Source organism: Rhea pennata, chromosome 11 (genome assembly GCF_028389875.1).
Source record: "Rhea pennata isolate bPtePen1 chromosome 11, bPtePen1.pri, whole genome shotgun sequence".
NCBI classification, from domain to species: domain Eukaryota; kingdom Metazoa; phylum Chordata; class Aves; order Rheiformes; family Rheidae; genus Rhea; species Rhea pennata.
The window spans coordinates 15,221,545-15,248,682 of NC_084673.1; the positions used below are offsets into that span (position 1 = coordinate 15,221,545).

At 52.0% G+C, this 27,138-nt stretch overlaps 1 protein-coding gene across 1 annotated transcript in view; it reads right to left on the reverse strand.

Moving 5' to 3' along the window:
* The window catches only part of CD99L2 (CD99 molecule like 2), a 29,784-nt gene extending 25,531 nt beyond the window's left edge, over positions 1-4,253 (reverse strand). The window contains 1 exon segment of the mRNA XM_062585015.1: positions 4,168-4,253. Coding sequence (XP_062440999.1) covers positions 4,168-4,225 — 58 coding nt within the window. The 5' untranslated portion in view covers positions 4,226-4,253.
* Between the last annotated feature and the right edge of the window lie 22,885 nt (positions 4,254-27,138).

Genomic DNA, 27,138 nt, shown 5'->3' on the forward strand with positions numbered 1-27,138 from the left:
ATCAATAGACTGTTCTGGTTTATACGCTTTAAGGGCTGAAACGGTTGCAACAGATGCAGGAAAAAAACCTACTTTTTTGTACCCAGCAGTTAAACAGCCATTTCCAAGCCTAAGGGTCACCGGGCTAAGGGAAGAGAAAGTTCTGAAATAGAAGCATGCTACGTATGGAAATTAATTCTTTCCAAAGTTCGGTACGTAAATATCCAGGCATGGCACATTTAATTAATGCACATTTTTTTCAGAGATAATATGTAAGAAACCCGATATAGCTTCTCCCACGCCATCACTCTCAACGTAAAAATTAATCTTTAAATGTGTTACTTTGACTAGCTAGCGATACCTAGTAATTATAAATCTAATAACCTAATAAGGTGTTATAAAGCGCGAACATTTTCAGCAGCGCTGCTCGACAGCTCTGTCTCGACAGCAACGCCCAGCGAAGGCTTTTCCTTCCACGGCGAACGGCCCCGCCGCTCTGCCGGCGCGGGCGTGGGGGGCGATGCGGGCAGGTCCCCATTTGGGGGGCGATGCGGGCAGGTCCCGACGTGGGGGGCGATGCGGGCAGGTCCCCGCGTGGGGGGCGATGCGGGCAGGTCCCCATTTGGGGGGCGATGTGGGCAGGTCCCGACGTGGGGGGCGATGCGGGCAGGTCCCTGCGTGGGGGGCGATGCGGGCAGGTCCCCATTTGGGGGGCGATGCGGGCAGGTCCCCATTTCGGGGGCGATGCAGGCAGGTCCCGATGTGGGGGGCGATGCGGGCAGGTCCCCGCGTGGGGGGCGATGCGGGCAGGTCCCCATTTGGGGGGCGATGCGGGCAGGTCCCCGCGTGGGGGGCGATGCGGGCAGGTCCCCATTTGGGGGGCGATGCGGGCAGGTCCCGATGTGGGGGGCGATGCGGGCAGGTCCCCGCGTGGGGGGCGATGCGGGCAGGTCCCCATTTGGGGGGCGATGTGGGCAGGTCCCCGCATGGGGGGCGATGCGGGCAGGTCCCCATTTGGGGGGCGATGCGGGCAGGTCTCCGCATGGGGGGCGATGCGGGCAGGTCCCCATTTGGGGGGCGATGCGGGCAGGTCCCCGCATGGGGGGCGATGCGGGCAGGTCCCGACGTGGGGGGCGATGCGGGCAGGTCCCCGCGTGGGGGCTATGCGGGCAGGTCCCAACGTGGGGGGCAATGCAGGCAGGTCCCCACTTGGGGGGCGATGCAGGCAGTTCCCCGCGTGGGGGGCGATGCGGGCAGGTCCCCATTTCGGGGGCGATGCAGGCAGGTCCCGATGTGGGGGGCGATGCGGGCAGGTCCCCGCGTGGGGGGCGATGCGGGCAGGTCCCCATTTGGGGGGTGATGCGGGCAGGTCCCCCGGCTCCTCCGGCCGCCCCACGGCGCTGGCGCCCGCCCTGGCGCCTGGAAGGGAGCTGGCTGCCGCCCTCCCCGTCCGCTGCCGTCGCCGGCCGCTGCTGCGCGGGAGCGCGGCGAGGAGCCGCCGCACTGACTGCGGCCGTCTGTGCAACAGCACCCACCGCAGCCGGGCCGTCCAACACTACCTCCGCGTTGCAGGAATTACTGTAATTGCCGGGGGACGCGGCAGGCACGCAGGTGGGCTGCGAGACGTCATCCGCCCGGCTAGCGGGTGACGGCACGGGGGGGCGCGCGTCACTGCGGACGCCGCAGCTCTGGAGGTGTTTTCGTTGCTGGCTTGCAGGCGCGGAGGTTTTCCCTTGGGTTTCTCTCGGAGAAGCCCGAGGACGAGCCGCAGCCCAGCCCGCCGCGGAGCGGGGCGGCCCGGGCTCTCTCGCGTTTTGAACCTGCCCGCACGGATGCTCGGATACCCCACCTGGCGCGTAAGTGCACAGTCCCACGTGACGGCAAACGCGTGCGATTTGACCTAAGAGAACCCCAAACCTGCCATATTTTTCCAGTTAAGACATGGGGGGGGTTGTTTCTGTTTCGCTGGGCAGCCACAGCTCGGATCCATACTATTCACGTGTTCATGGCTGATCACGCTAACCACGGATTTCCACAGAGTCGGTGAGGTTGGAAGGGACCTCTGGAGATCATCCAGTCCAGCCCTCAAACGGGTGGCCTGTACGGGGATCGAACCCGCGACCTCGGATTCTGTAGTCTAGTTTGCCCTCCTTTGCTTTTGGTGAACTTCTGAGCCTGTGACGGACTGCAGGGCTTTCCGGCGACCCACCATCAGCAAGCACCGGAGGAGATATTTGAGAGCAAGAAGGAAAAAGCCGGAGGAATACAAGCATTTGGTTTTTATTACTTGAAAATGTCTGTTTTTAAAGCTAATCTCCTTCGGGGCCTCGTTCACCGTGACTGAACGGCTGTGACGGTGTAGGAGACCACAGCCGGTCACAAGTCGGTCCGCGCCAGAAGCTGCGGTCCCTGCGGCCGGGGCCGCCGCTCTGCCCAGGGCGCCCGCAGGAAGGATCTACCACCGCTTCGGTGACACTGCTTTCGATGCAAATACAGCCAAGAACGTTTAAAACCCGGCCACGGCAATCCCGCATTCAAATAACGAAACAGAACAGCACTTCCCCTCGTCCGCGCCAAAAACAGCACAGAAAGCAAACAGCTCGGCTGCTGACTGAGCAGTATTTCCTTCATTTGAACCTGCACCCGGGACTTTCCGCCCAATCTCTTAGCTCAGCCTGTAAAAATTAATGTCCATCAATTTCTACTTTCTATCATATTACTACTCTTCCCAAGGTACAAGCAGGAAAGGAAACCCAGTGCAAACGGAGATTAATTGCAGGCTGATTCATGGTAAGCCTCCTCTCTTCCAACCACAAAAGCTCCTTTTAGCCCAGTTTAGTCTGCACATTGATGCTAAAATTCTCAGTCGTATCTGTGCTCGATGGGTGCCTCCTACCTAACAATACAGATTTGTTTAGCAAATTTTTCCATGGCTTTTTACATAATTGCCACCCATTCTGTCTGTACAGCCTTTAAGAATATCTTTTTTTCCCCTTAAAAAAAGGAAACAGATTTTTAATAGTACATTTTTTTCTAAAAAAAAAAAGGAACAAATGCAAGAGCTGTTGTAATAAGCTTTGCACTGATTTTATATCAAAAAAAAAAAAAAAAAAAAAAAAGGCAAAAGGCCTGCTTTTCTCCATCCTGTCAGTTACTGTGCATCTGGGACAGATTTCTGGGTTAGGCAATTCTGATTTGCAGAGCTAGCAGCCAGGCTAAAAGGGAGCACGACGAAAACCAGCGGCCCGAGAAATCTGGGTTGTACTGAGCGAATCCACTAATCCGACGGCCCGGTAAGCAAGCGACAAACCCGAAACCAAACTCCCGTGCCGACACCGCTCCTACTCCCGCCGTTCTGCGTTATTTCAGACACACGCTGCTGTGCGGCCTTGCCCCCCCAGCATCGCCCACTTCCCCGGCGTGTTCTCGCGGGGAGGCGCTTGCTGCCCTCGGACACGCTACATCCTCTCGGCAAGGCTGCAGGCAGGCCGAGCCCTGGCAAGCGACCCGCTGCCGCGGGCTCCCGCGCCCCGCAGGAGCGCGTCCCCCCGGCGGGACGTCTCGGGGGTGCATCCTCGCGGGTGCGGGGGGGTGCCCTGGCCAGGGAGACCGCTTTTGGGGGTGCATCCTGCTGGGTGCATCCCCCGGCAGGGGAGCCCCCGGCAGCGGCATCCTCCCTGCAGGGTAGTCCCTCCCGGGGAGCCCATCGGGGAGATGTGTCCGCTCAGGGCCTCCCCCTGGGAGCCCTTCGGGGACTGCAACCCCCCGATCTCCTCCCGTGGACCCCCTGGGGGGGTGCAACCCCCTGATCGCCTCCTGCGGACTCCCCAGGGGGGTGCATTGCCCCCGATCTCCTCCTGGGGAGCCTTTTGGGGGTTGCATTCCCCCCGATCTCCTCCCGCGGACCCTCTAGGGGGTGCATTGCCCCCGACCTCCTCCCGCGGACCCCCGGGGGGGTGCATCCCGCGGCCCCTCCTCCCGCGGACCCCCCCCCGAGGTGCCGCCCGCCCGGACTGCGGTGGCCCCCCCCCCCCCCGGGCACGATGTGGGGCCACCGGAGCGGCGCTGCGCCGCCGCGGGCCCCTTCCCCGCGACGGGGCGGGCGGGCGGGCGGCGGCCCCCCGCGCCGAGCGGCGGCGGCCCCCCCCGCGCCGCCCCCCCCCGGGCCGCCCCCCCGGGCCGCCCTACCTGCGCCCAGCAGCAGCGCGGCGGCGGCGAGGAGCGCCAGGAGGCGGCGGCCGGCCATGTCGCGGCGGCGCTGCGCGTCTGCCCGGCGCAGCCGCCCGCCCCCGACGGGGCGGGCCGGGGCGGGCCGGCGGCGGCGCTCGGCGGCCCTGCCCCGCGCAGCCGCCTGCTTACTCATGCTGCGGGCTGCCGGCCGCGGGGCCCGCTGCGGGGCGCCGCTCACCGAGGCCTTGCGGCTGCCCCCGCTGCCGGTGGCCCTCAGAGGTGCTCCGCAGAAGCGGCCCCGCCAAACGCGAGGGCAGGGTCCGGAGAAGGGCGTGAAGCCTCCCGGCAGAGCCCCTCTCGGGCGGGCGCCTGGGCGCAGCCCCCGGGCTGGAGCGGGCCTGCGAGCCTCCGGGAGCAACCCCAGTGCGCCCAGGGCCTCCAGGAAGGGGCTCTGCAGCGAGGCGTCCGGGCCGGGACTTAACCCTTCTGTGCGAGGTTTTGGGTACAGACATGGAGGAGCCATAGAAATGTTGGCTGGAAGCAACCTCTGGGGGTTTCCAGACCAAACATCTCTCAGAGCAGGGCCCGCTGCCACCAGGTCACAGCAGCCGTGGCTTTGCCCGGTGGAGAGCTGAAACGCCTCCGCAGACGGGGCTCTGCCCCCTCGCCAGGGACCTGCTGCAGTGCTGCACCACCTCCTCGCGAAGGAGATTTGCCGGTGTGCAGCTGGCCCTCCTGCACCGTTTCTTTGGCGATCACACCTGGTTGTGTTGCCCGTGACTCCCAAGATGAGTTTGCTCTGCCCTCTCGGCGACTGTGCTTCAAGCACACGTAGGCTGCTTTAGATCCTCCACCCCAAGCCACATGTGTTGTCCCTTCTCTGCCCCATGTGCCAGGCGCTGGACCCTCTCCTCTGCACCTCCATTGAACAGGGAAGGAGAGGCAGAAGTTGTTAATAATATGGCCAGTATCTCCTTTGCTGATACAGGTAGTTTCACTAGAGAAAGGAGGATGAAGATGCAGGCTGTATTTAGGAGGAATTCCTGAAGTCTTAGCAGGGAAGGGAAGCCGGGAGCACCATCTGGCTTGTCCCGGTACCACCTCCGAGCTGCCGCAGGGCGGCTGCTGCAGCCGCCGGCGGAGCGGAGGCCGGGACCTCCTCACCGCCCGCGTTGTCGGAGTCGCGGTCCTCTTTAAAAGCGTCAGGGCTGGCGGGTGTGGTGGGATCAGGGGGTGGGTGCTCTGCCGCTGAGTTTCGCTGCGGCCAAGCAGGAGACCGCGGGCTGGGCGGCTCGCAGCGCCTCGCCTGGCGCAAGCCTTCCTGCGGGGAGGGCCTCGGAAAGCCGCGCCGAAGGGCCTCCGGGAGGCCCGCGCCGCTGCAGCTCTTCCCTCCGCCGCTAACGGGAGCAGCGAGGATCCCGGAGCGCCAAGGAGCTGCTGCGCGGAGCGGGCGGCTCAGCTGCCGCGTGAGGCCATCTGCGCGTTCGCGGCGTTGCCTCTCCTCCAGTTCATACAAAGCAAATCGCAGGATCGCGGGGCTACATTTTGTCCCATCCCAGGCTGCTTCCCCAACAACCTCTCCACGAGCTGTTTTATTTGCATTTCAATAGCTCTCCAAGCCACTGGTGACTGCTGGGGGAGGAGGAGGGTGAAGGGCTATTATTAGGGTTGGAGCTGCTGTAGGAAGCCTGGAGGCGTGCGAGCGCCCGCAGCAGCTGATGCAACCCGTGACACGGCGGACAGGGCGCCTTCGGGACGAGCCCCGGCTCGGCACCGCTGCTCCCGGGGAGCCGAGGCATAATTACGACAAAGTGCATGAGTTTAGCGTTTAATTGGCAGGAGCGGCAGGCAACGCCGCGCTCCGGAGCTGCAGCGGGACGGGACAGGAGGAGCCGGGAACACGGGTGGCTGCGACCACCGAGCTGGCGGAAAACCCCAAAGCAGAGGGCGCGGGGCTGCGCGAGGGGGCACGCGGCCAGCGCCCGCCGAGCAGGCCAAGCCCCGGCAGCGGGGGCTTGGGGGGCGGCCGGCCGGCGAGTCAGCACCGCCCGGCCGCGGCCCGGCCTGGTCTGAGCCGGGGCCGAGCCTCAGGCGGCAGCTGAGCCCGGGTGCTCCCCGGGGTGGCAGCCGCGGGGAGCCGGGAAGCGCCGTGCTGCAGCGCCGCTGGGGCGCCCGGCGCGGTCTGCAGGCACGGCTCGGCTCGGCTCGGCTCGGCCCTCCACGGAGCGGGGGCTACAGCCCTCTGCAGAGGGGCTGCGGTAGATACAAGCAGCCGAAGGAACGGCGCTGGGTTTGGAGGGAAACTTTCCGTAGAAAAATATGCCTGCTACCCGTTGTGTTTTAACAGGTATTACGCCTAACTCCTCTCGCTGCCGTCGAAAATCTGCTCCTGGTGCCTGGTGAGCTTTTGCCTCTCTGGGGGGGAAAAGGTGCCTAAAGGGAAGGAGAAACGCTGATCAAGGAAGATAGTGTTGGGTCCAACAAAAACCTGATTTAGAATCCTTTTCTTCCTAGATCTATTCAAATAATTTAGCAGTCCCAGAACATTTAATCCGTTAGATCTCAGAGCTCCTTGCAGGCGCTAATCAATTATCCTTGATAAGTGATGGATACGTAAGAAGCATCAATTTACCTGCTACTGAAGTGCTGCTGCTTTAAAAGCAGAATGAGCTGTCATGTAGCAATGCATAGCCTTGCTACACAGTTATCTGTAATGGAAAATGAAAATACTAGGCCCAGTTTGAAATGAGTGATTTCAGAGGCCAGATCACATTCCATCGGCGTCCACCTCCAGCCCGAGATGCTGTTGCTTTACAGCCCTGTTTCCAAATACCACAGTAGCTTTTTAATAGAAATTGGCTAATTTGAGGGTCTTTTTAATTCCCTTATGAAGCCGGAGTGCATCTGGTCAGATTTTCTAAATACTCTGTCTTTTAAAGTCTTGATGCTTGGAGTCAAGTGGTTCCTTAAAAAAAAAATAAATAATATTAATAAAAAAAAAAAGTGCTAGGAGAGGGCAAGGCTACAAATAGCCCTTGGTCTGCAGCGCGCACCGCCCCACAGGTGCTCCTCTCCTCGCCTCGCCGTCACCGCTGGGGTAAGCTGCCGGCGACGGGTCCCCGTGCCGCCAGAGCCGCGAGACCGCGCTGGCCCGGGAGAGGGTCCCTGCGGGGCTCGGCTGGCGGAGGCCGCGGCCGCGGGGCCGGGCTCGCCCCGGCGCGGCGCCCGCTCGCCGCCTCCCTTCCGTCCGTTTCGGGAGTGACGGGCTGAAGGGCACCGTCCAATTTTAAGTATGTAATTTCTCTCCTAAATTACATGTCTAGACTCCCGCTGTAATCAATGGCGAGAGGCGGGTTCCTAATTTCAGTGCTCTGAATCGCGCCCTAAAAGATCCCGGGGCTGTATGGGGAGCCCGGGCACGGCAAGCGGCTGCGTAAAATTGGTGGGATATTCGCCGCTGCATGCTCAGGCTGGTGCTGCTTCTACCCTCCTCACCCTGCATAAATCAGACGCCTTAGCTGCGCTCTTAAAGGAGAAATGTTAGTAGTACGTGGGTGGAAATTAACTGGAGAGCCCGTTTATTTTTGGCCGGTCTCCTGGGAGCACCTGCCAAGCGCTGCCTCTCATTTCAAGCCTGGCTGTTCCTGCTGAGAAACTCTGATGAAGCTTTGAGTCTGGGTCAAGGTGAGTGCCGGGCTCTTCGTCAGCCGTCCGTGCCGTTTCGGGGGGGGAGGAGGGACGAAGCCCCGGCGCGGCCGCGCCGGGGGGACCGGGCTGGCGGGCCTGGGTTTGTGCTCTGATTAAGTGCACCTGCTGGTCCCCGAGCATCAGCATGCAGTTTTAGAATAAAAACGCGGAATCATAAATTAAGCAGCGAAAATTAATTCTGGCCGTGTCTGCTCCGGGACGTTAGCCAAGTGCTTCAGACGGGTCTTAGGTGCACCTGTTGGAAACCGGAGTCGCGGGCGCCGTCCAAGGTGCCTACGCGAGCGGTTTCCGGGAGCCGCGGCGCGGCCGGAGCAGGCTGCGGGAGGCTCCCGCGGGCGCCGGGAGCGCGCCGGCTCCGCGGGCGGACGGGGCGCCCCGGGACCTCGCCTTCTCAAAATCGCGGCGGTCCCGAAAGGAAGGGCACTGGGGCATAGGGGTGAACTCGCATCTTCTGCAAATGCATTAGAAACTCACGTTTGTTCTCCAGATTCCTGAAAAGCAGAAAAACGTGGGTTTTTTTTTATTATTTTATTTTCCACTAGGGACAGAAATCGCTGGCTGAGAGGCTGAGGTCTGAACCCAAAGAAAACACATCTAAAGAAGCAGTGTAACTACTTTGGCCGAGGTTTCTGTTTTCTCACAGACTACTCCAGAAGTCTGCAGAACCGAAAGGGGCTAAGGAGCGTAAGGTGACTTTCGCTGCATCAAGCCACAGCCGTAAAAGCACCTTCCTGCTTCTCCCGGCAGTTAATAACTTTGCTGCACACAACTTAGTTTTTCAAAAAGACCTAATGTGTTTTTTGGCTGCCTGAGGACTGGAGAGGAATGCTCGTAGTTAGTAACAGGGAGAATTATGTTTAAGGAGGAGGGAAGGAAAAATAATAAAAAAAAAAAAAAGCGTGCCTGAAACAAAAAAATAACTTGCTTTCACCAAAATCTTTGTTGCTGCTGAGGTTGTGCAGTGTTACTTGCAGCAATAAAACGGTGCATAATGAGGCCTTATTCAGGCTGAGAAGCGTGGCAGTTTGAGGAGTTGCTCGCGTCAGGCAGCCACGGCTTGTGTTCTGCCTTGCACGGGACAGGCGTGATCCGTGCCCGCGGCGAGCGGGTTCGGCTCGGGGTCGGTGCTGCTGGGGGCAAAGGGCTTTTTGTTGCCGAAACACAAGTCCGCGGCCGGGGGCTCACCCGGGTGCCCCGAGGCCCTGAGCCCGGCCGTCCCGGCGGGGCGGCTCTGCAGGGCGCATCCCCAGGCGCCGCAAAGCTCCAGGGCTGGGGAAACGAGGAGCTGGTGGGTGTTCAAGTGCTCATTTAATGAACGGAAAAAGAGATGACACTATTTTGACATATGCTTGAAGTGATTCTGTTTTACGCTCGTAACGCTTTGAATTTTTTCCGGTTTTAATTTTAACTCTTTTTTTCCCCTTTCCCCGCTACTGTTGCTGTGACTGTAGTGCTTTTATCCCGCTTCCCCCGTGTTTTTTAACGTCTTAGTGACTTTTAAGGGGAATTCAACAGACTTGTTACGCCGAGTGCTGGGCTGCAGAAGAGCAGTGTGTGTGCATTAATACTGCACGCGCACGTGAGATGAGCACGCCCAGCCAGGCAGGAAAGATGGTCAAAGGTTTTATTTCCACTGAGAAATCAGTTAGCGCTGCAGATTTTGGAATATTATCAACATTAAAACAACAGTCTGGACTATGTTTTCCCGACTGTTGTCAAGTGAAACACTTAGGGGTGACTATAAGTGTAAGTGTCTGTTACTCTTTCGTTTTGTTCATTTGATGGCAGAATTGCTGTCTGCTCAGTTAATTAATTTCTCCTGCTGGGCTCCAGTCTTTCGCACAACACCAGGAGGAAAAAAAGAAAAAGACGTCTTAGAGAGTGAGACACTAGTGTGAACCCACGAAAGTTGTCAGAAGGACCCAGGGGAGGCAAGAGGTTCTTAAAGTTGATTTTATTGTTTAAAAACTGGCCTTCGTATAGACTGCGAGTGTGTGTAGCGCTGCAGAGTCCATGTTGCATTGCACAGAAGATAAATAGGAAGGAGCTTGGTTGGACAGCTTGGAAATCAATTATGAAATTCTCATAGAATTCAGCGTAGGCAAGTTCCTCGGTGACTGGGAAGCTGTTTCTACCCCGTTCAAAGCTGTCAGGCTTTTTTATCGTTGGGGTGAAGTGTGTTGCTATCTCCTGCAGCTCTGCTGTGGGAACGTAGCCTGTTCCTTGGACTCGGTTAATGTTTCTACCATGGCCGGGCTGTGAGGTGTTCCTTCGGGAATAACACTGATGATAATTAGGTTTTCACTCCCCAGTCTTGAGCCAACTGAGGAAGTGTAAATATTGTTAGTGCTGTTCTGCAGGTGAGGGGATGACGGGTGGGAAGAAACGTAATTTGGCCTTGTGGCAGCTCCATGAGCTGGCCAGCCTGCACTGACGGGGCGATGTGGGAGAGGCTGCAGAAAGCACCCACGCGTTATCGCTGCTCTGAGAGCATGGTGGACTCCGGAGTGCCACCTGATAACCTGCCTGCCGAGTGACACGGGCTTTCGTTCCTGTATCTTCCAGCTGTTGCATTGCTGGTGGCACAAGGAGATGTGGTCTGTGCTGAACAGGACACGTGGCTCGTGCGCGTTGAGCCCTGGCTCGCTGGACTCCCGCGTTGCTGTTGCCAGGTGTCTGAACCAGCGTTCGCTACAGCATTTCCCTTCCTCGCATCTCCGTGCGGCCTGGGACAGTGCTCGGCCCCTTGCTCCTGGCTGCAGAAAGACTATAAAATGGTATGTCTCATCTGGCATGTTTTTGTGTGTTGTGACTCCTAAGGAAAGCTCGGTGCTGTGAGCCTACTGCCTTCCAGATGCAACGTCTACCATGCCTACTTCTCCCAGGGGAGCCAGCGCTGTCCCTGGTGGGAGTGTTTGCTGCATCAAAGCCCTGGTTGGTACTGCAAGCGGATGATTTCTCTGGTATATTTACACTTGGAAGGGAAGGGTTTTTTTCCCCTTGTAAATATCACGGCACTTCTGTTGCTTCTGTGCTGGCCCATCTGTGCACCGCTTTCACTTGCACTGACTCATGTTCACAGAGTCGTAAGAACTGTTTCGAAGTGTTTTAATCTCTGCATTAGAGTGGGCCCATTTTGCTTTCCAAATTAATTCCTAGGCAGTTGAGGGCTGAGCCTTCTTGTTTCTTAATTACAACTCTGGACTATTGGATTGGTATTTATTAAAATAAAGTAGCTTGTGGCTTTCCTTCAAGTTTGTCAGGACTTCCATTCCCTGCTTCTGGAGTTCATTCTGCTATGTAGTGACACACAGGTTTGTGCGTGACTCCAAGTCACTTGGTGGGTACCCGGCTACCCACTCCAAAACGCTGTAACCAAAATCTTTAGTCTGCCATAAGGTTGCAAGGTCAAATTCTCCAATAAAAAAGGAAATGTTAGGTTAAGATTGCTCATCCATTCAGACCCTGTGTGTTGTGCTGTGCTCTTTGTAGTGTGCAATCATATACTCATTTTCTCCACCTTGGCCTCATTGAGGAGCCAGAATAGACAGCAGCTATTTACTGAACAGCTCTTGAATATTTTGCCGTGTCGTTATTGTTCTGTGCCTGCCCAGGGTCAGCCTCACAGCCTGCAATTCAAACCTCGCTCTGGAGGCAGAATTTGATCACAGGCTTTTTCTGTGGCTGGTTCCCCCGTGGCCCCTGAGATGGTGTGTCTGTATCCTCGCTTTCCCCGGGGGGAGCAAGGCCCCACTGGTCTTCCCCAGGTCCGCAGCAGGACGTTGGATGCTGCAGTTCAAAGCTCAGCTGTCAGTGACTTCGGTACTTAGCAGCTGCTCACATGAGACTCTTGCATACGAGGGGGGATGTTCAGAAGAAGGGAATGTGCATTAGTGAAAGTCTTGGGCTAAGTGGCCCATACATCATAGAGAATGCCAGGAAGGGACAGATAAAGTGCAGGATTCATGTGCCTTAATGAAGAGACTTTTCTTTCTCTTTATATTCTCTCTGCCAGAGTGTTGTTATTACCATCTCGCTGCCCCAGTCTCCTCCATGCCTTGCCCTCCTTACATGAAAGTTCAGCCAGCTTTCTCTCTTGCTTTATTCGAGAGAGAGATGTGCTGAGAGCTCAGCTTCAATCACTTCTCGTTCTCCTCTGGCTGGGTGGTATGGAGGCCCAGCTCCTGGAGGGAGCATTTACAGCAAAAGTCCTACCAAACCTTGAGGCCATAGGAGCATCCGTGGACACTCACAGGTGACACGAGTTGTCCCAGCAGAGTGCCTGGCACTGCAGGCTCAGAGCTTGCTCAGCACCCAGCACAGTTGGACAAAGTGGCTTTACCTTTTGGTTTCTGCTGCCTATGTGTCACTAGCAGACATGTATGTTAAAAAAAAAAAAAAAGAGAGAGAGAGAGAGAGAGAGAGTCTGAAGATTAAAATAGACAAGTTCAGGTAGTGTTTTCTCCTTGAGAATGTGGAAAGATGTTTATCTGACAGAGGTGGGGTCCTCCCAGTGTGTCAAGGTACTGTCTTAAAAAGTGTGGAGATGTGAGAGCATCTTGATAAGCGACAGGAAGGATCCTTCTAACAGGGGCAAGGGAGATTCTTTTTTCTTAAGCATATTCCTGGGAAAGACTTGAGCCTTTTGAGCTGAAATGAACATGTTTAGCCTGAGGCCAAACCCAGCTGGAGAAACTTTCAGCCCAAACAATTAATTATAGAAGAAGTTATGAGCAACCAAACCCAGGGTTATACGATAGTCAACTGTAATTATAGTGGTGTTTTCAGCTCTGCCCATAACATAGGCACGTGTCAATGCAAATTCTTGAGTCACTCTCAGGTACAGGCTTCTCTGGGGGCTGTTTATAAGCCCCAGCTTACTGATTTGATGGGAGCAAGCATTTTGCGTCAGAAACGACCTGCTTTTTGCAAGACTGTTTAATCGGTGGCTTCAGAGCTGTGCATTGCCTGTGTTCACTGTTCACCCAGGGTCAGGTTGAGCTGGGCTGCTGCGTTTCTGTTGCAGGTGGGAGGAAGGCTGCAGTGAGGAGGGAGCCTCCAGTGGCAGAGAACAGCTCAGGCAGGAGGAAGCTGGGACAGCAGAGATTAGTGGGGTTGCATCCCGTTGGTAATACCACCATCTAAGCAAGCCTTTCCTCCTGTAGGTAACTTTCTGATGAAGCAGGTTGTCTCTTTTAAAAGCATTTCCTTGCTTAACAGAGAGAGCACACCAAGGCTGGAAGTATGTCCCGAATGAACAGTTCCTAATGGAGCTCTTCATGCCACATGCACTCGCAGGAGGGCATTTTAAAGCGTGCACATGGGGGAATTTTTTTGCTTGCACTGGCTGCTAAATTGAGTTGTGTGTGAATTCTCTCAGCAGTAGAGGTACTGCTGACAAACAGTCATTTTTGGTGATGAAAAGAGTGCAGGTGAGAGGAAATTTTGTGGGAGGAGATCCTGCTCTGAATTTCTTGTGGAAACCGTAATTATGTGATTCAGCGTGGAGAGGTATAAGGAGTTCCAATGTGAGCTATATTTAAAAAAAAAAAAAAAAAAAAAAAAAAAAAAGCTTAGAGAAGCAGCTTATGGACGAGGCTGCTCGTTCAGACCTTATCTACTCGTGTGGCAGCATGGAAATCTCTGTGTTCCACCTTATCTCTTCTCCCCCGGGAGATCAGTGTTGACAATGTTTGACCTCTTGTTTAAACCGTTTCCAGTCAAACCAAGTGTAATAGTGGCTGAAGACTTTGGCCATGCAATGACTTAATGAAATAATCTCGCTCCCCGGCCTCGTGGGTGGAAACATGTCTTGCCAAAATACCCTCTGAAGTTGCACCTGGAGGAAAGTCCTAGTGCAGCAGAGTTATGCCAGAAGTACCCTCCATTCTTTGAGGTATTTCCTGCAGGTTTGGAGCTGGGGATGTTTGAGGTAGTGGAAGCTTGTAGCCTTGCTTTGGGGGAGCTCCTCTTTTGTAGAAAAAAAGGATCCTTGTTTCTTTACTCATTTCTCGGCTTTTTCAGTTCTCTGCAGATACAAGTGAAGTGTAAATCAACGTTAATTCAAAGTGTTGAGCACAAGGAGATCCTAGATCTGGGGCGGATGTTCTCCAAAAGCAATGAAGCTTTAGTGCCAGCACAGGAGTATGCATCAAAGGGCTCTCAGCCAGAGCAGGCCCAGAGTCTGTTTTGCTTTCTCACACTTAGAGCTGGTATTTTTTTAAAGGATATCAAGCAGGAAATGTGGCAAAGGGGAAAAATTGTTACAGACTGTATTTGGCAGAAAACCAGCAAAGATAAAATACCATACGTTCTGTGCAATGGGCTCCTACAAAAATGATTCATTCACTAGAATACAGCTGGGGTCAAACACCTTGGATTTGAAATAGCTCAAAGTTATGCAAATATTTTAATGTGGATTTTCTCAAAAAAAAATGATAGTATATGCTATTCCGGTAGAGAAAAAAAAACTGTTTATGTAACTTTTAAAGAAGAAAATCCCACAAGAACAGCGTCACCATGTTATACACATATATACAGCAGCTGAATAGCTAGAAAATGACAAGATATGCCCTGGAGATGCAAACTCTGAGAAGATTGCTTGTTTTCTTCTGTATTGCCAGCCAAGTCTGCTCTACAAATTGTGTGTGGTGGAGATCTATCTCACTACTTCAAAATATCAAATTGCTAATTAAAGAAACTACTCCAGGAAACTTTCCAGTAGAACAATATATGCAGTGGGATAATAGTAGTCACTATTTCTTTAATGAGTTTCTTTCCTAACCAGAATGTCTTGCAATACGTTCAGTGCAGCCATTCAGCTGGATTATTATGAATCACATGTGTATTATTTCTGATTTGGTATTAACATAAAAACTTCTAATGAACCATAGTATTACACAAGCAGGTCTAGTGTATAGAATGGCAGTATTATTCCTGCAGATAAAAGCCTGGGAATGAAGGTCCTTATATAGCAGTACAATTTAATGTGCTAGCTTCTAGGCTTAATTTCCACAGGTGCTGAGAAACTACAGGTCCATTGAGGGCCAATGGGAGCAGGGTGTCCCTGGACAGTCTGATGTGTTGGTTCGCAGCTTGAGCGTTGCTCTGCAGTGCAGCATTACATTCTGTAGGATCTGAATCAGCAAAAGGTAATGGGAGGGAGAAACCTTTCTTGGTGGGTGTTCTCATAATACAGTTGTCTGAGTTGGAGACTTTCTTAAAATGTTAGCGTTTTGCTATAGCAAAGTGATTTAGAAATGTCAGACAAGAGGCAGTGTGTACAGGCCCTCATGAAATGATGTGGGTAGATCAGGTCAAGCAAGAGGCTGTTGTGTAGCAGAGAGGAACAGAGAGCCTCAGTGATCTCTCTTAAATCTTCCCGGTTCTGTGAGTGGATGACAGCTAAAATATTCCCTTCAGCTTCTGAATGGAAGTTGACATAATGAGATGTATTTCCAAAAATACTCCAAGGAGCTGGACAGCCATTTTCAATAGCTTGTCAGTGGTAAGTAGGTGCCTTATTGGGTACTCTTGAAAATTCTTCCTTCCAGCTTAAAAGATTCTCTAGTGTCTATTTCATTTTCTGTAGCGAACAAGAATGAGTTCTTGACGTTGGGTTTTGCATTCTCAAATGGCCTTTCTTCTTATTCCTCTTAAGAAAAGAGAGCAAACAAGCATCTAAATCAAAGCATGCAATAGCCTCCTAAGTATAAAGGTAAGGCATTTCCTTCTTGCATGTCTGTACTGGTTACGGGGCATTAGATAAATAGTCCTTGATAAGTCTTTCCATCTGAATTATTATCTCACCACATAGTTAGCCAGAGACCTGTGGAATGTCCGTTCTTTAGCTGCCTTAAGAATCTCCCCAAGGGCCTTCAGTGTGCTGAAAGATTTGGCCTCCTCTTTATCATTGGGCTTGATGATAATAGTAGCATTTTGATAACGGCTTTAGATGGTTCTTCCAAAACCAGTCCTCATGCCAGTACTGGTTACCATGATTTTTGTACAATTTCCTTGCTCGGATTGACTCCCATTCCTTTCTGAAAAAGAACTGATGCCAAAACCACATGAATAAATCCCCTGGGGGAGGAAGCTGCTTTATTTGGCCATTGTCTGACCAGTAGTGGAGCCAAAGCCTTTAGGTGAGGGATCAGCACTTCATTGTACTATGTGATGTGCTAACTCCTAATAGAAAGACTAGAGAGGCTAAGTGTGTAAGTTAATATGATTCTCCATTGATCTTGGTGAGCAGAACTATGCCAGGGTGCTGTTTCTCTGTGCTGGGTGCAGCTAGGCCAGTGTGTTGGGAAATCGGTTTGCTGCTGAGCACCAGTGGGACAAGTCTCCAGGCAGCCAACATGTGCAGTTGTTTTCATGGCACCTAAGCTTCACTTGGACATATGCCACCAGAGTTAGTGACCTGGTGAGCTATTTGTAAACATGACCTAAGGCATATGATTGAGATTATAGAGTATGGATCAGCTTCACTCTCATGTGTCCAAAGCACTCTGCCAGCTAGTGAGAAAAATACTGGAGAGTCTAACAGGTCAGATTTTGCTCATCAAGCCCAGATTTGGCCCTTTTGTCTTGAATGTCTATCTGACTCTAACCCTAAACCTTGGTCGGACCACTACAGTCATCAGCATCTCCAAAATGTAGACCAATACAGGGGCAGGTTTTATGCACTAAACGAGTTGTTAATGGATGTTTTAAGAAGGAAACAAATATTTAGGGTGAGACTCCTTAATTCAAGACAGAAGGAAGCAAAGTAAGTAAAGATGGACAGAAGGGATCAAAGCCTGGTATGCCCTCATCAAAGCCACCTTTGGGCAGCTTCTCTGCCAGGAAAGAGTCTTGTTTGGGAATTAGCAGTCCGAGACCCTGTTAACACCTGAAAGGTGGAGAGTGTAGAGGGAAAGGAAAGGTTAGCGAAGGGACCGCAGGGTCCCTCACGTTAACGGCAGGCCCGCGTTGTTGAGTCTTGTTGGATGGCAGGTATTGCCTCGCTGGCTAAATGCTCTCCCCCTCTCATGCCTTGCAGTGTTACTCTTTGCATCGCAGTGGATTTATCCTCCTCCTTAACTAATTTTAATTAAAGTTCCTTTCTCTCACCCCCCCCCACCCCGAACATAATCAGCTGAAGAAAAATGAGCTGGTAAGTCATTGTTTTTACCACTTTGGCAGCAAACGAATGTTATGTCTGGCACGCTCGGCACCAAGTCAGAAAATGAATCAGCAGCTGTTGTGACAGAAGCTTTTTCCTGAATGGAGAAACAGAGACAAAAAGAAAACAGGCCGGAGAGGTTTCTTTGCTACAGGGTCGCCCGTAGAGCACCCTGAGCTTCCTCCTCGGTGCTTGGACGGGAGAGGCAGAGCCGGCGGGGAGCGGCGCCGCGGGGCCGCGGCAGAGGCGCTCGGTGGCCCGGCGAGGGGCTCGCGCGGTCCTGCGGCCGGCGTGCCGTCGGGCCGAGCGGCCGGGCGCGCGGGGAGGCTCCGCTGCCCCGGAGCCGCGCCGCAGCGAGGAAGCGCCTGCAGGCGACCCAAAGTCGCCTCTCGCTGCGTGCCGCCGGGGTTTGGGGGGAAAAAGGAAAAAAGCAATTACGTAAGAGAGCAGTTCAAAAGTTTACGCCGTTGTCGTGGCACAACAGGCTCGCCGCGCGACACCTGCTTCTCTGACGCGAGGAACATCGATGCGCAGGCAGTGCGGCGGGCCGCGCCGCGCCGTGCCCCTTGCAGGGGCGCTCTGGGAATCGCCGCCAGCCCCGCTGAAATCCGCTGAGCGCCTGTGCGAACCACAAAAGCAACCGTTCCACCTGTGCAGGGGCAGCGACCAGAACCCTCCTTCCGGCTGGCACTGCGCTGAGATAGCGGTCGCTTTGTGCCAGGCCGTGGGGAAGAGATGAATTCTCCAATGCGTCTCATATGCCAAACATTTGAGGACACATGAGGAACGCTTTTAACTAATATTATGGTTTTGTTAATGTATTGCAAACTATTTCTACAACAGCAGCATCAAAGTTTTATCTGCGAAACAAACATTACAGGGCTGAGCTCGTGCGCAGGGTAGATCTGGAGGAATTACCACGCTGAAGCACAACCAAGGTCCGTCTAGAGAACAGCGCCGTAAAACTGGCATACGCTGAGGAGCAAAACTGGAGCTTCAGCAAGTTCATCTGAGACGGAGAACCAGTCTCAGTATCTTCCTGAAAAGGCCTGCCTTTGCTCGGGCATTTTAACGGCAATAACAAACAACTGAGCCAGCCGCAGTGACTTGCAGCCTGAACAGCTTCAGTGAAGTCCAAAGGGACAGCTTGGGGTGGGAGTCAGGGCAGAGGCTGTCCTGAGGTTTTGGAGGCAAGTATCACATAATATTTGTAACTCCTTTCATGCTGAAGGGACAAGCACGGTGTCTGTCCTTGTCCCCCATCCCTATAAATTCCCTCCTCGCCTCTGCAAAACGGGGGGTCTCTGGCAGCCGCCCCGTCACGCGTGGCCTGCGACGCAGCGAGGGGTGCGTCGGGGCCGGCTGAAGGGCTCCCGCTACCCCGTTGCGGTCTTGCTGAGTGTACAGTGGTGGTCGCTGTCCGGCTCAAGGCTTCGCGCTGCCAGAATCCCTCCTGGCTTGGATTGGGTTTATGCGGTGGAAGGGGGGTGGGATGGACTGTTCTGTGTTAGGACAGAGTAGAGCAATTGCTGGAAGACCGAAGCTTGGGGTCGGGTCTGTTTGAAGTTTGTGTATTTACTGACAAGGGTTTCGGTGAATTTCGGTGAATTTTCTCCTATTTCCCTTCCAGCTCCCTTTGCTCCAGTGCCAGCTCCCTCGTTCTGATGCAGTAAAACACTGTTCTGTCTGCGCTGTGAAAACCGGGAATCGTGCGGAAATGCGGCACACAAAGCGCTGCAACAGCACGTGTGTACCCAGCCGGAGGAGAACGTGGTTACTAACCGCCAGCCACGCTACAGTCGCTGAGAGGTGTTTTGACAGAGGTTTGTTACTCGCTGACTGAAGCACTGAGGTGACAACAAGGATCGGAGATGTTCCCAGGCTCAGGCAGGCCAGGCCCCAGAACCCTGCCTGGCTGGTGGCACCACCAACACATTAGCATCACCAACACATTTACACAGGGGAAAGCAAAGATTGCTCCAATAGGTGTATGTTTACTTTAGTTTGTTTTATTTCTACCCCCAGCTAGTGGTAATTTTATGATCCATCATGAGGAATCCACTTGACAGTACTTTCTAGAAACACGGCTTTTATTTTCTTATTCTATCTTTCATTTTCTTACTTTGCTCGTGTTCCCGCAAAGCCTTTCCTCCGTATGTAAATGCAGAGGTGGTGTTACTGAGCGGCCGCAGTTCTGGGAACCGCAGTCCTTGCTCTGTGCGGGGCGGCACCAACGGGCAATTCACTCCATCAGCTCCTGAGCCTCTTCATCCGGAGCTGCGGAAGTCAGTGAGAGACAGGCCAGTCCTTTGGAGGTAACGCTACTTGAATCACTCCTGGGTAGGCATCAATTTATTTTATTTTCAATTGAGAAAATGAAGAAATAACAGGAAATAGGCAAACACTCATAGGCAGTAGGCAAACTCATTTCTGTTGAGATAGCGAGGAGGAACCTTTTCAAAACAACCTCGTGCCTGTAAAAAAATATTTAGGCCCAGAACGGTGCTGCTTCTCTATGCTCTTAAGTGAAGTCACTCCTGGTTTGCTCTGGGCTGTGGTTTTGTGCTAGGAGAATTAAGCTCATTGACTCTCTGAAGAACTAAAATCAAAGCTGGGGGAGAGAAGGGTGCAGTGAAATGTCATAACTGCCCAGCTATCTGTGTAAGCACCAGATCTCTCTCGGCCAACAGGAAGAGTCCATACCCTTCAAACACTCTTCTGCTTGGCTGCTCTGCTGACAACCCCAGGTTCTCACAGCCACACCTGCAGGCACAGCTCTGCTGTTTTACGGGTTTTCAGGGTTAGGCCAGGGCTTCTACAGAGCTGCAGTGTCTTGCCTGTATTTTGCATCCAGAGGAAGATTTTTGAATGGACTTCAGAAGCAGTTAGGAACCCAAATGTCGACTTGCACTTGCAAAATGTCTCTGGTTAATGTTTTCCTACTGACGCTCTGCTTTGCTCCCCGCCTGCCAGAGTTTCCTGTGACCTATTTGAAATATCACTCTCCTAAGTGAAAATGTGCCTCTCTTTTTCAAACTTGCAAAACTCACAAAAATAAATAGCCTAATTTGGCCAGTTAATAGCCCTCTCCTGGGGCTTCTCTCAGCAACTAAGAGGCCTTTTAAATACTACATTTGTGACTGCGTCATTAAAGCTCTGCGTGATCCAAGCAGACTAAACCAAAAAGAAAGAAATGTCTTATTTGATCTAAGCTTTTTTTAAAAAGTAGTGACACTAGAGACCCATTTATTTTTAATTACACAATTGCTTTATTAAAAGCCTAAATCCTGCAGTCCCTAGTCATTGCTCAGGCAAAACTGCTATCATTCAAGGAAGGACCTGTAGGAGTTGATCCTAAAAATAGGGCAGCTGACAAAGTCTGCCTTTCAAGAGGTTTTGCTTTATTTTTGAAGGATTTCCCAAGTTAAAGGGAACTGGCCTCTACTTTGCTTTTCTGCAGCAGTTTGAGAATTGAATGTAGAAAAACAGTCGCTCAGAAAGCAAAACCCACATCAGTTTTCCTTTCAGATCGTGCGCTGCCCTTCCTGCTCTTAGGAACCACCCTGTACACAGCTAGGTTAGTATTTATTTGCATGGGGAGGGATGCATGAGGGTTAGCTCTGACTCTGTCCAAACAGTTGCCTGAGCCTGAGCCAGCTTTACACTGGCAGGGCCTGAGGCAAAGGTTAGGGGCTGGACCTCTCCTGCTGCACACCCACCCAGGGAATGACTTGCACTGTACCCAAATCAGCCTTGTGGAACCCCAAAGCGGTCCCTAAATACCTCCCATTGATTGCGGATCCTGAAGCACCTCTGTCTTGTGCTCCTGCTGAACACAGTCTCTGGTAACGTGCTCCCTGAAGTGAGGTTGCTTCCACCTGCTGTAAGGAGCAAGTGGTATTGCTAGGGTAGGCAGCTCCACCTCAAGTCCTGCAACCCTGGCTTGCACACAGGTAACCCAAATGGCTTGTTGGGAGACTGCCAAAGGTGGGATCGACCCTGTGTCTCCTGATTTCTACATGCTGTTTGGGTGCTGCGGCTCCTGAGTGCTTTGCTCGCTTCGGGCTCCATGTAAAGAGCAGATCTCCTTGGTCGGTTAAGACTGTGCAGCCAGCAGTAAGAAAGGGAGCAGGCTGGCCAGTCTGCATATACTGCATTATATTGCTGGGCTAAACTCCAGAGCCTTCAATTTTATTATCTAATTACCCAACCAAACTCATTCATCTTTATTTTTCAGTCTTACCCAGAGACCTCCGTTTAAATGCAGCTCTGCTCTGTGAGGCACTGCCCAGATGCTTTCCACATGGAAGAATTCACAGTTTCTCAGCTTTATTTGCTCAAAGTGTGTTTTCTTAGTGTAAAGGATGCATGGCAAAAATCCCAGCCCCCAGTCAGTGGCAGAGGTCTGCACTGGACTGTGCTCAGAGACTGAAATGGCTGCATTAACACTAGGAACTGTAGAGGAGGGAGCAAGAGAAATAAAACAAGCCTCTAATTTTATATTAAGATTGTGCAGCTGGGCACATCTTCATCACCAGTGTGATGAAGTGTCATTAAATTGCATATAGGGCTTTGTGGTGTGTCTCACTGTGATATATAGCTTTATTACCAACTATGAATAGCAAGAGTTACTAAATAAAAATAATGGGGGGAAAAAGAACCCACCAAGTTAATGAGACGTCTGAAATATATCCCTGGAAACCGGAGCCCACGGGAGGCACGGACCCTGTTGTCTCGTCCCTTTTCTGCTCTAGGGCAAAGTGGAAACTTAGCCCTGTCCCTCTGTCCTTGAGCGCGGTGTCTTGAAACTGCTGCTCGCCACGCGCGCCAGGGAAGGCTGCAGCGTGCCGAATGCAAGCCGCTGGCCTGGAGCCCTCCTCGCCATATGTTCCTATCAAGTGTATGTAACCCATGTATCACACTGGGACATAGGTTCCCTGGTTAGCATAACCCTGCCCATGGGAGGGGCTTAGCCTATAAATATGCTGCTTTTTCCATGCCCCTTGTCTTTATTTCATAGGGGAATGCAGATCCTGGCAGGTTGAGTGGGCATCCAGAGCAGGTAAATGGATAAAAAGGGCTGAAATAAAAAACTTTCCTCCAGATCTAGCAGAATTGGTGTTTGCTCTCCAGTTTGCAGGGCTGGCTGGGAAGGGGGGAGGGAGGGGAGAGATGGCAGATGCTGCAGAGCGTGAGGCTGCAGCCTAGCCAGCTTGCTGCCTCTTTAGAGAGAGGAGAGGTAGGGGACAGTAGCCCTCAAGCAGCCTGTCTTCCTTAGAGGCCCCTCGCAGAAGGAGCCCTTCTGGTGCTGCTTTCCAGCCCCAGCGTGCAGAGTTCAAGGGCCCGGTCTTGCAGGAGGCCGGGGTGGAAACACAGCTGCTTAGTGCAGTTCAGTCTGCCCTCCGGGTCGTTCACTGCCCCAACTTCTCTGCCGACAGCAGTGCTGGGATGAGCGGGCAGCAGGAGCAGCTAGGGAGATGTTGCATGCTCAGCAGGGTGACCAAGTTGTTTTGCAATGCAGGTATGTGAGTGCGAGGGTGCTGTGCCGTGGCCTGCTCCTGCGCCCTGCGGAGGTGCAGGGGCACCTTCTGCAGGACAGGCCTTCGTGCTGAGCAACGCTTGGGAAGGAGCCTCCTGAAGCGCAGCACAGCGAAAGCCCAGATACAGAGCAGAAGGGGAAATGGAGAGCAGCCTGGGCAGGAGGAGGGAGTGAGTAGCTGTAGGAAAAGCCACTGCATCTGGTGGAAGGGCTGGACTGGGAGTGCACCTGGTGAAGCGGGTCGGGCTCCCGGGGGCTTCGCGCAGGGGTGCTTTCACACGCCGCCCCGGCTCGGTCCGCTTTGCTCCTCTGGTGGCAGCGTTATTTCTCTTGGCCTGTCTCTGCTACTAGCTGTTGTCTAGGCTCTCTCCAAGCAAACACCAGCTGGCTTTATCTTCCCAGATGTTTCTCGTGATCTCTCCGGTTCTAGCCCTGACCACCGGCAGCGCTTGGAACAATTAACACCTTGTGCTTCTAACATCTTATCATTTGCAAGGCAGCTGGTTACTAGGGCAACAACTGCACTTTTTTATTTCAGTGTATTGACTAAAAATCAACGCTTTACATTAAAAGTAAAGAAAAATAATATTCTCTGTTACAACAGTGAGTTACAACAGCATCTCTCCTGTAATCAAGATATCGCTGAATTATGGTGCTATAAACAAGCACTTCTGATATAACCACAAACACTGTGGGACATGTAACGCATTGGCAGTATATTTCAAGTGACAAACTCATTTATTGTGGGGAGTGGAGGGGGAAAAAACACCTTTCCAGAAATTGCTGCAAGGAGTTACAGAAAAAAATGACTGAAGCTTAAGGATGCAGAAGCAAAGTAGTTCTACCAACTTGACTGGAATGAAGAGCTTCAAAGTATGAGGAAGCTGAGAGCAGGACCAGAAGCTCAGAACGTGAAGACACAGAGCTTATTCTCTCCCTCCCACTGCCGTAAATCAAGATTAATTCCAGAGCACTTGATTGCATTACTATGCTGTGAGACTGGTGTAATGAAGGGTATCCAGGAGGCGTGGGAAGTAAACCCACAGCTATCCCATAGCATTACTAGCCAAGGTATTATTAGCATAGCCAAGGTGGTAACTTTGTTGCTTGCAGGTGGGACTTGAGTAACAATCATTAAGGTGATTTGATCACTACCTGAGTGATCAAAATGCTTAGGAGCTCTAGATGGGAAGCCAGTTTGTGCTAGATGCTGGGGAGACAGAGAACAGGCTGGGAGCTGCTTGCCAAAGGGGTTTCATCTCTTCTAGGCGACTGCTGGGCCACTTAGGTCAGTGGGATTGGAAGAGCGCCATCATCTGCTTCCCCAGTGATGTGCCAGCTCTTACATTTGGTGAGTTTCAGATTATGAGACTTCCTTGCCCAAACAGATCAATTCTGTGTGCTGTTTTATTATGCCACGGTGTGCTAGTCTGTTTTGGTGGTGATCTGTTGCCTGCCTTATTAAATATATGTGAGTTGTCAGTAGTGACTCTTTTGGCTGCAGACAGGACCCTCGATGGTGTGGGGAAAGCAAGATGGTCTGAGCAGGCATTCAGTAATTTCCCAGCCACATGCAAGGGGAGATCTGCACCATGCAGTGGTAATGAGAGAAGCGGCGGGAGGGATATTGTCTCCCTACATCCCTTTGGTAAACCTGCCCCTGGAACCGACTAGGTATATAATTGTGTCTGTGCCTACCTAAATTTAATAATGATTAAGCACTTGTGATGAGGAAGTACTTGTGTTTAAAGTACATCAATGCTATGTTTTATAACCTATGTATTAATAACATTTGGACTGTTAGTGGTAGTACCTCTGGAGCTGCCAAAGAAGGTCTAAACTGCCAGTTCCAAGCACTGGCCTGTCATTATAAAATTTCCCTGGTCAGTACCTCAGATGAGAGAAATGTTGAATCTAGAAGCAATCTGAACATGTATCCAAAGTTTGCATGGAATCTGCAGGGCTGTCTGCTCTCAACAGGGGACTTGTTTAAAAAACAAAACAAAAACCTCTGTGACCTAGTTGACCTTGTGGGTGAAGATGATTAGGATGCAAGTGCTTCTGGGAGGCTAGTTTTCTAAAATACATCATTGCAAGAACATTGGGGTTCTTTGCCTTTAGTTTTAAGTGAGTTTGGAATTGAGGGGAATAAAGTCCTGCTGTGGAGTTCACAAGCCACCACAAAAAATGCATTGAATTGGAGCTGTTCAGCTTACAGACTTCTGATGGTTTTGACAGAAGCGCTCAGAAATTACTTGAGTAATGAGGTCTGCATTTTTGGGCTGTCTGCAAGCATAGAGCTGCTTTGGATTTCAGAGCAAATAGATGCATCTTAATAAAGACCACCTTGTGTCAGCTATCTGTAAAATTATAGCACATGGATTAAAATAAAAAGTGTGTACTTATCCCTCCTGGGACACTGGGGAAGGGAAAAGCCTTATCAGAATTCTTTAAACTCATCTTAACAGTATTGAACCAATTATTTTGTTAAACCTGGGTTTGTTTTCTGCCTCTCAATGAGAACATTTGAAGTCTATCATCCCCATCATTTATGAGTTACTAGTATGCAAGTGTAAAATTTCCAATTGGAACATATGGTATCAGAGGGAACAAGGGGGAAATATCTTATTGCTCACACTCCCCAAACTCCAAATCAACTGCATTTAGTATTTTTCTCACAGTTCCTGCAGGGGGAAATAAAAGAAATCATCTCTGAGCTGAGACCAAGCACTGAACACTTCACCCTGAATAGGAATCTGTTTGAGAAACTTTTAAGCAGCTGAAGGAGGAATAGAATAGAAACTACATTTCAGTTTCTTCACTATAGTTGCAACTATTGGCAGAACTTACCATCATTGCCAGCAACAACAACAAAATCAAAAAACAAAACAAAAAGGCACCTTCTTTAGGTTTTGGTGCTGGATTTGAGGATGTGCTTGAAGGCTGCGAAAGACTGATCTCCTCTATTAAAGGAGGGACTGTCAGTGATGGAGGAACAGACCACTCCACCTGTGTAGTTCAAACGGTTTGTGATCAGCTACAGTGCTGTTCAGGTGCTTGCCACAGATATGGAGTGGCCCTGCAGAGCTGTGTATGATATGCCTGGTAAATGGCTGAACCAGCTGTATCGAAGGAGCCCAAGCTGGTGTGATAGTAGATGTGTACTGTGGGCTTGCAGCTCTCCCTGTGCCTTGAAGCAGAGGGTCACAAGATGAAGTGTACTTCATCCTGGAGTAGGAGACCTGTTGCAGCTCCAGTCTTTGCCTCTGCTGAGTGATACCAAATACTTTTGAGAAAGGTGAAAGGACCCAAGGATTGGAACGCTGTTTTCTACCCTGAAGTTTCATGCAGGACTAGATTTTGGAGTTTTGCTCATGGTGAAAAAAATAACACTACTGAGGCATCCTGCTACTGTACAGCTGCTTCACTTCGAGCCACTGCAGGGGACAGAACAAGGATGGGGCCCGGGGAGTGGTTGTTCTTCCACTGTGATCACTCCCACTCCCTCCCCAAGGTGTCAGTGAGGCTGGGCCCTTCTGTGGCTGCTAGCAGAGCTGGGCATGCGGGTGTCAGGGCAGCCGTGGCTTGCTGTGGAGGCCTGGAACTGTGCTCTGCCTCTGAGCATGAGTTGCTTGGCAAGTCTGTCCCGCACATCATACTGTTACCTGGGGTAACCCCTATGTCCCCACTAAACACTGGCCTTAGCCTCGTCACACGACGGCACAAGCCCTTTGAGAACGTTGGCTGATGTTAGCTATTGCACTCGGGATAGTCCTGTTGCTCATATAAATGGCCAGTGCCTTCCTGGCACTGTGAAATGCTTGGCCTCCACATACTGTCATTGAATCATTCTGCACAGGGGGATCCATTTACCCCATTACAGAAAATTGTAATGGGGACCTTTTTTTTGTGAGTGATAGCAGCTTTCCCTCTCCTTTGCTTTCCTGCACAGCAGGGGCTGATAGCCCTTACCAGCTGGGCTGTAGGCTGCGGGAAACATGCTTCTCACTCATCATTCTGGCAGATTAGGGGGGGACTAAGCCGGTAGTCCTGGGAATTGGTGTGATTAAATCACAAAAGAGGAGGCTTTCACTCTGCAGTATGGATGGTTGTGTAGTGCCACGTGTACAACCAAATTTATCTTTCCTGCCATTCAGACAGAAAGCAGAATGTTTTGGAGTAACTTCCCAGGAAGGGGGAGGAACAGATGTTTGAACCAGAAGCTTATGTGACAGTTGGGAGAGACAGTGTGGAAACGCAGAGTTGAAAAGAGAAGTCTGATGGGAGTGTGATGACAGCAGCAGGACTCCAGTGACAAGGAGTGGGAAGGAGAACAAGCAGAGAGGAGTGTTACTTAGAAAGCTGAGCAAAGTGCACAAGAAGATATGTCACGAAAGCGTCAGAGAAAGGAAGAGAGGAAACGTGAGAGTAGAGACAGGCTTTGGGATCTGTCTGCAAGTACGTGTGACCTGTTGCCTGACTAACAGAAAGGAAAGCCTTTTATTCCTTTGCCTTCCTCCGCTGAGTTAATTCCTCTGCAGCCAAGCTAGCTGGCTAGCTCTGGTGGAGCTCTTCT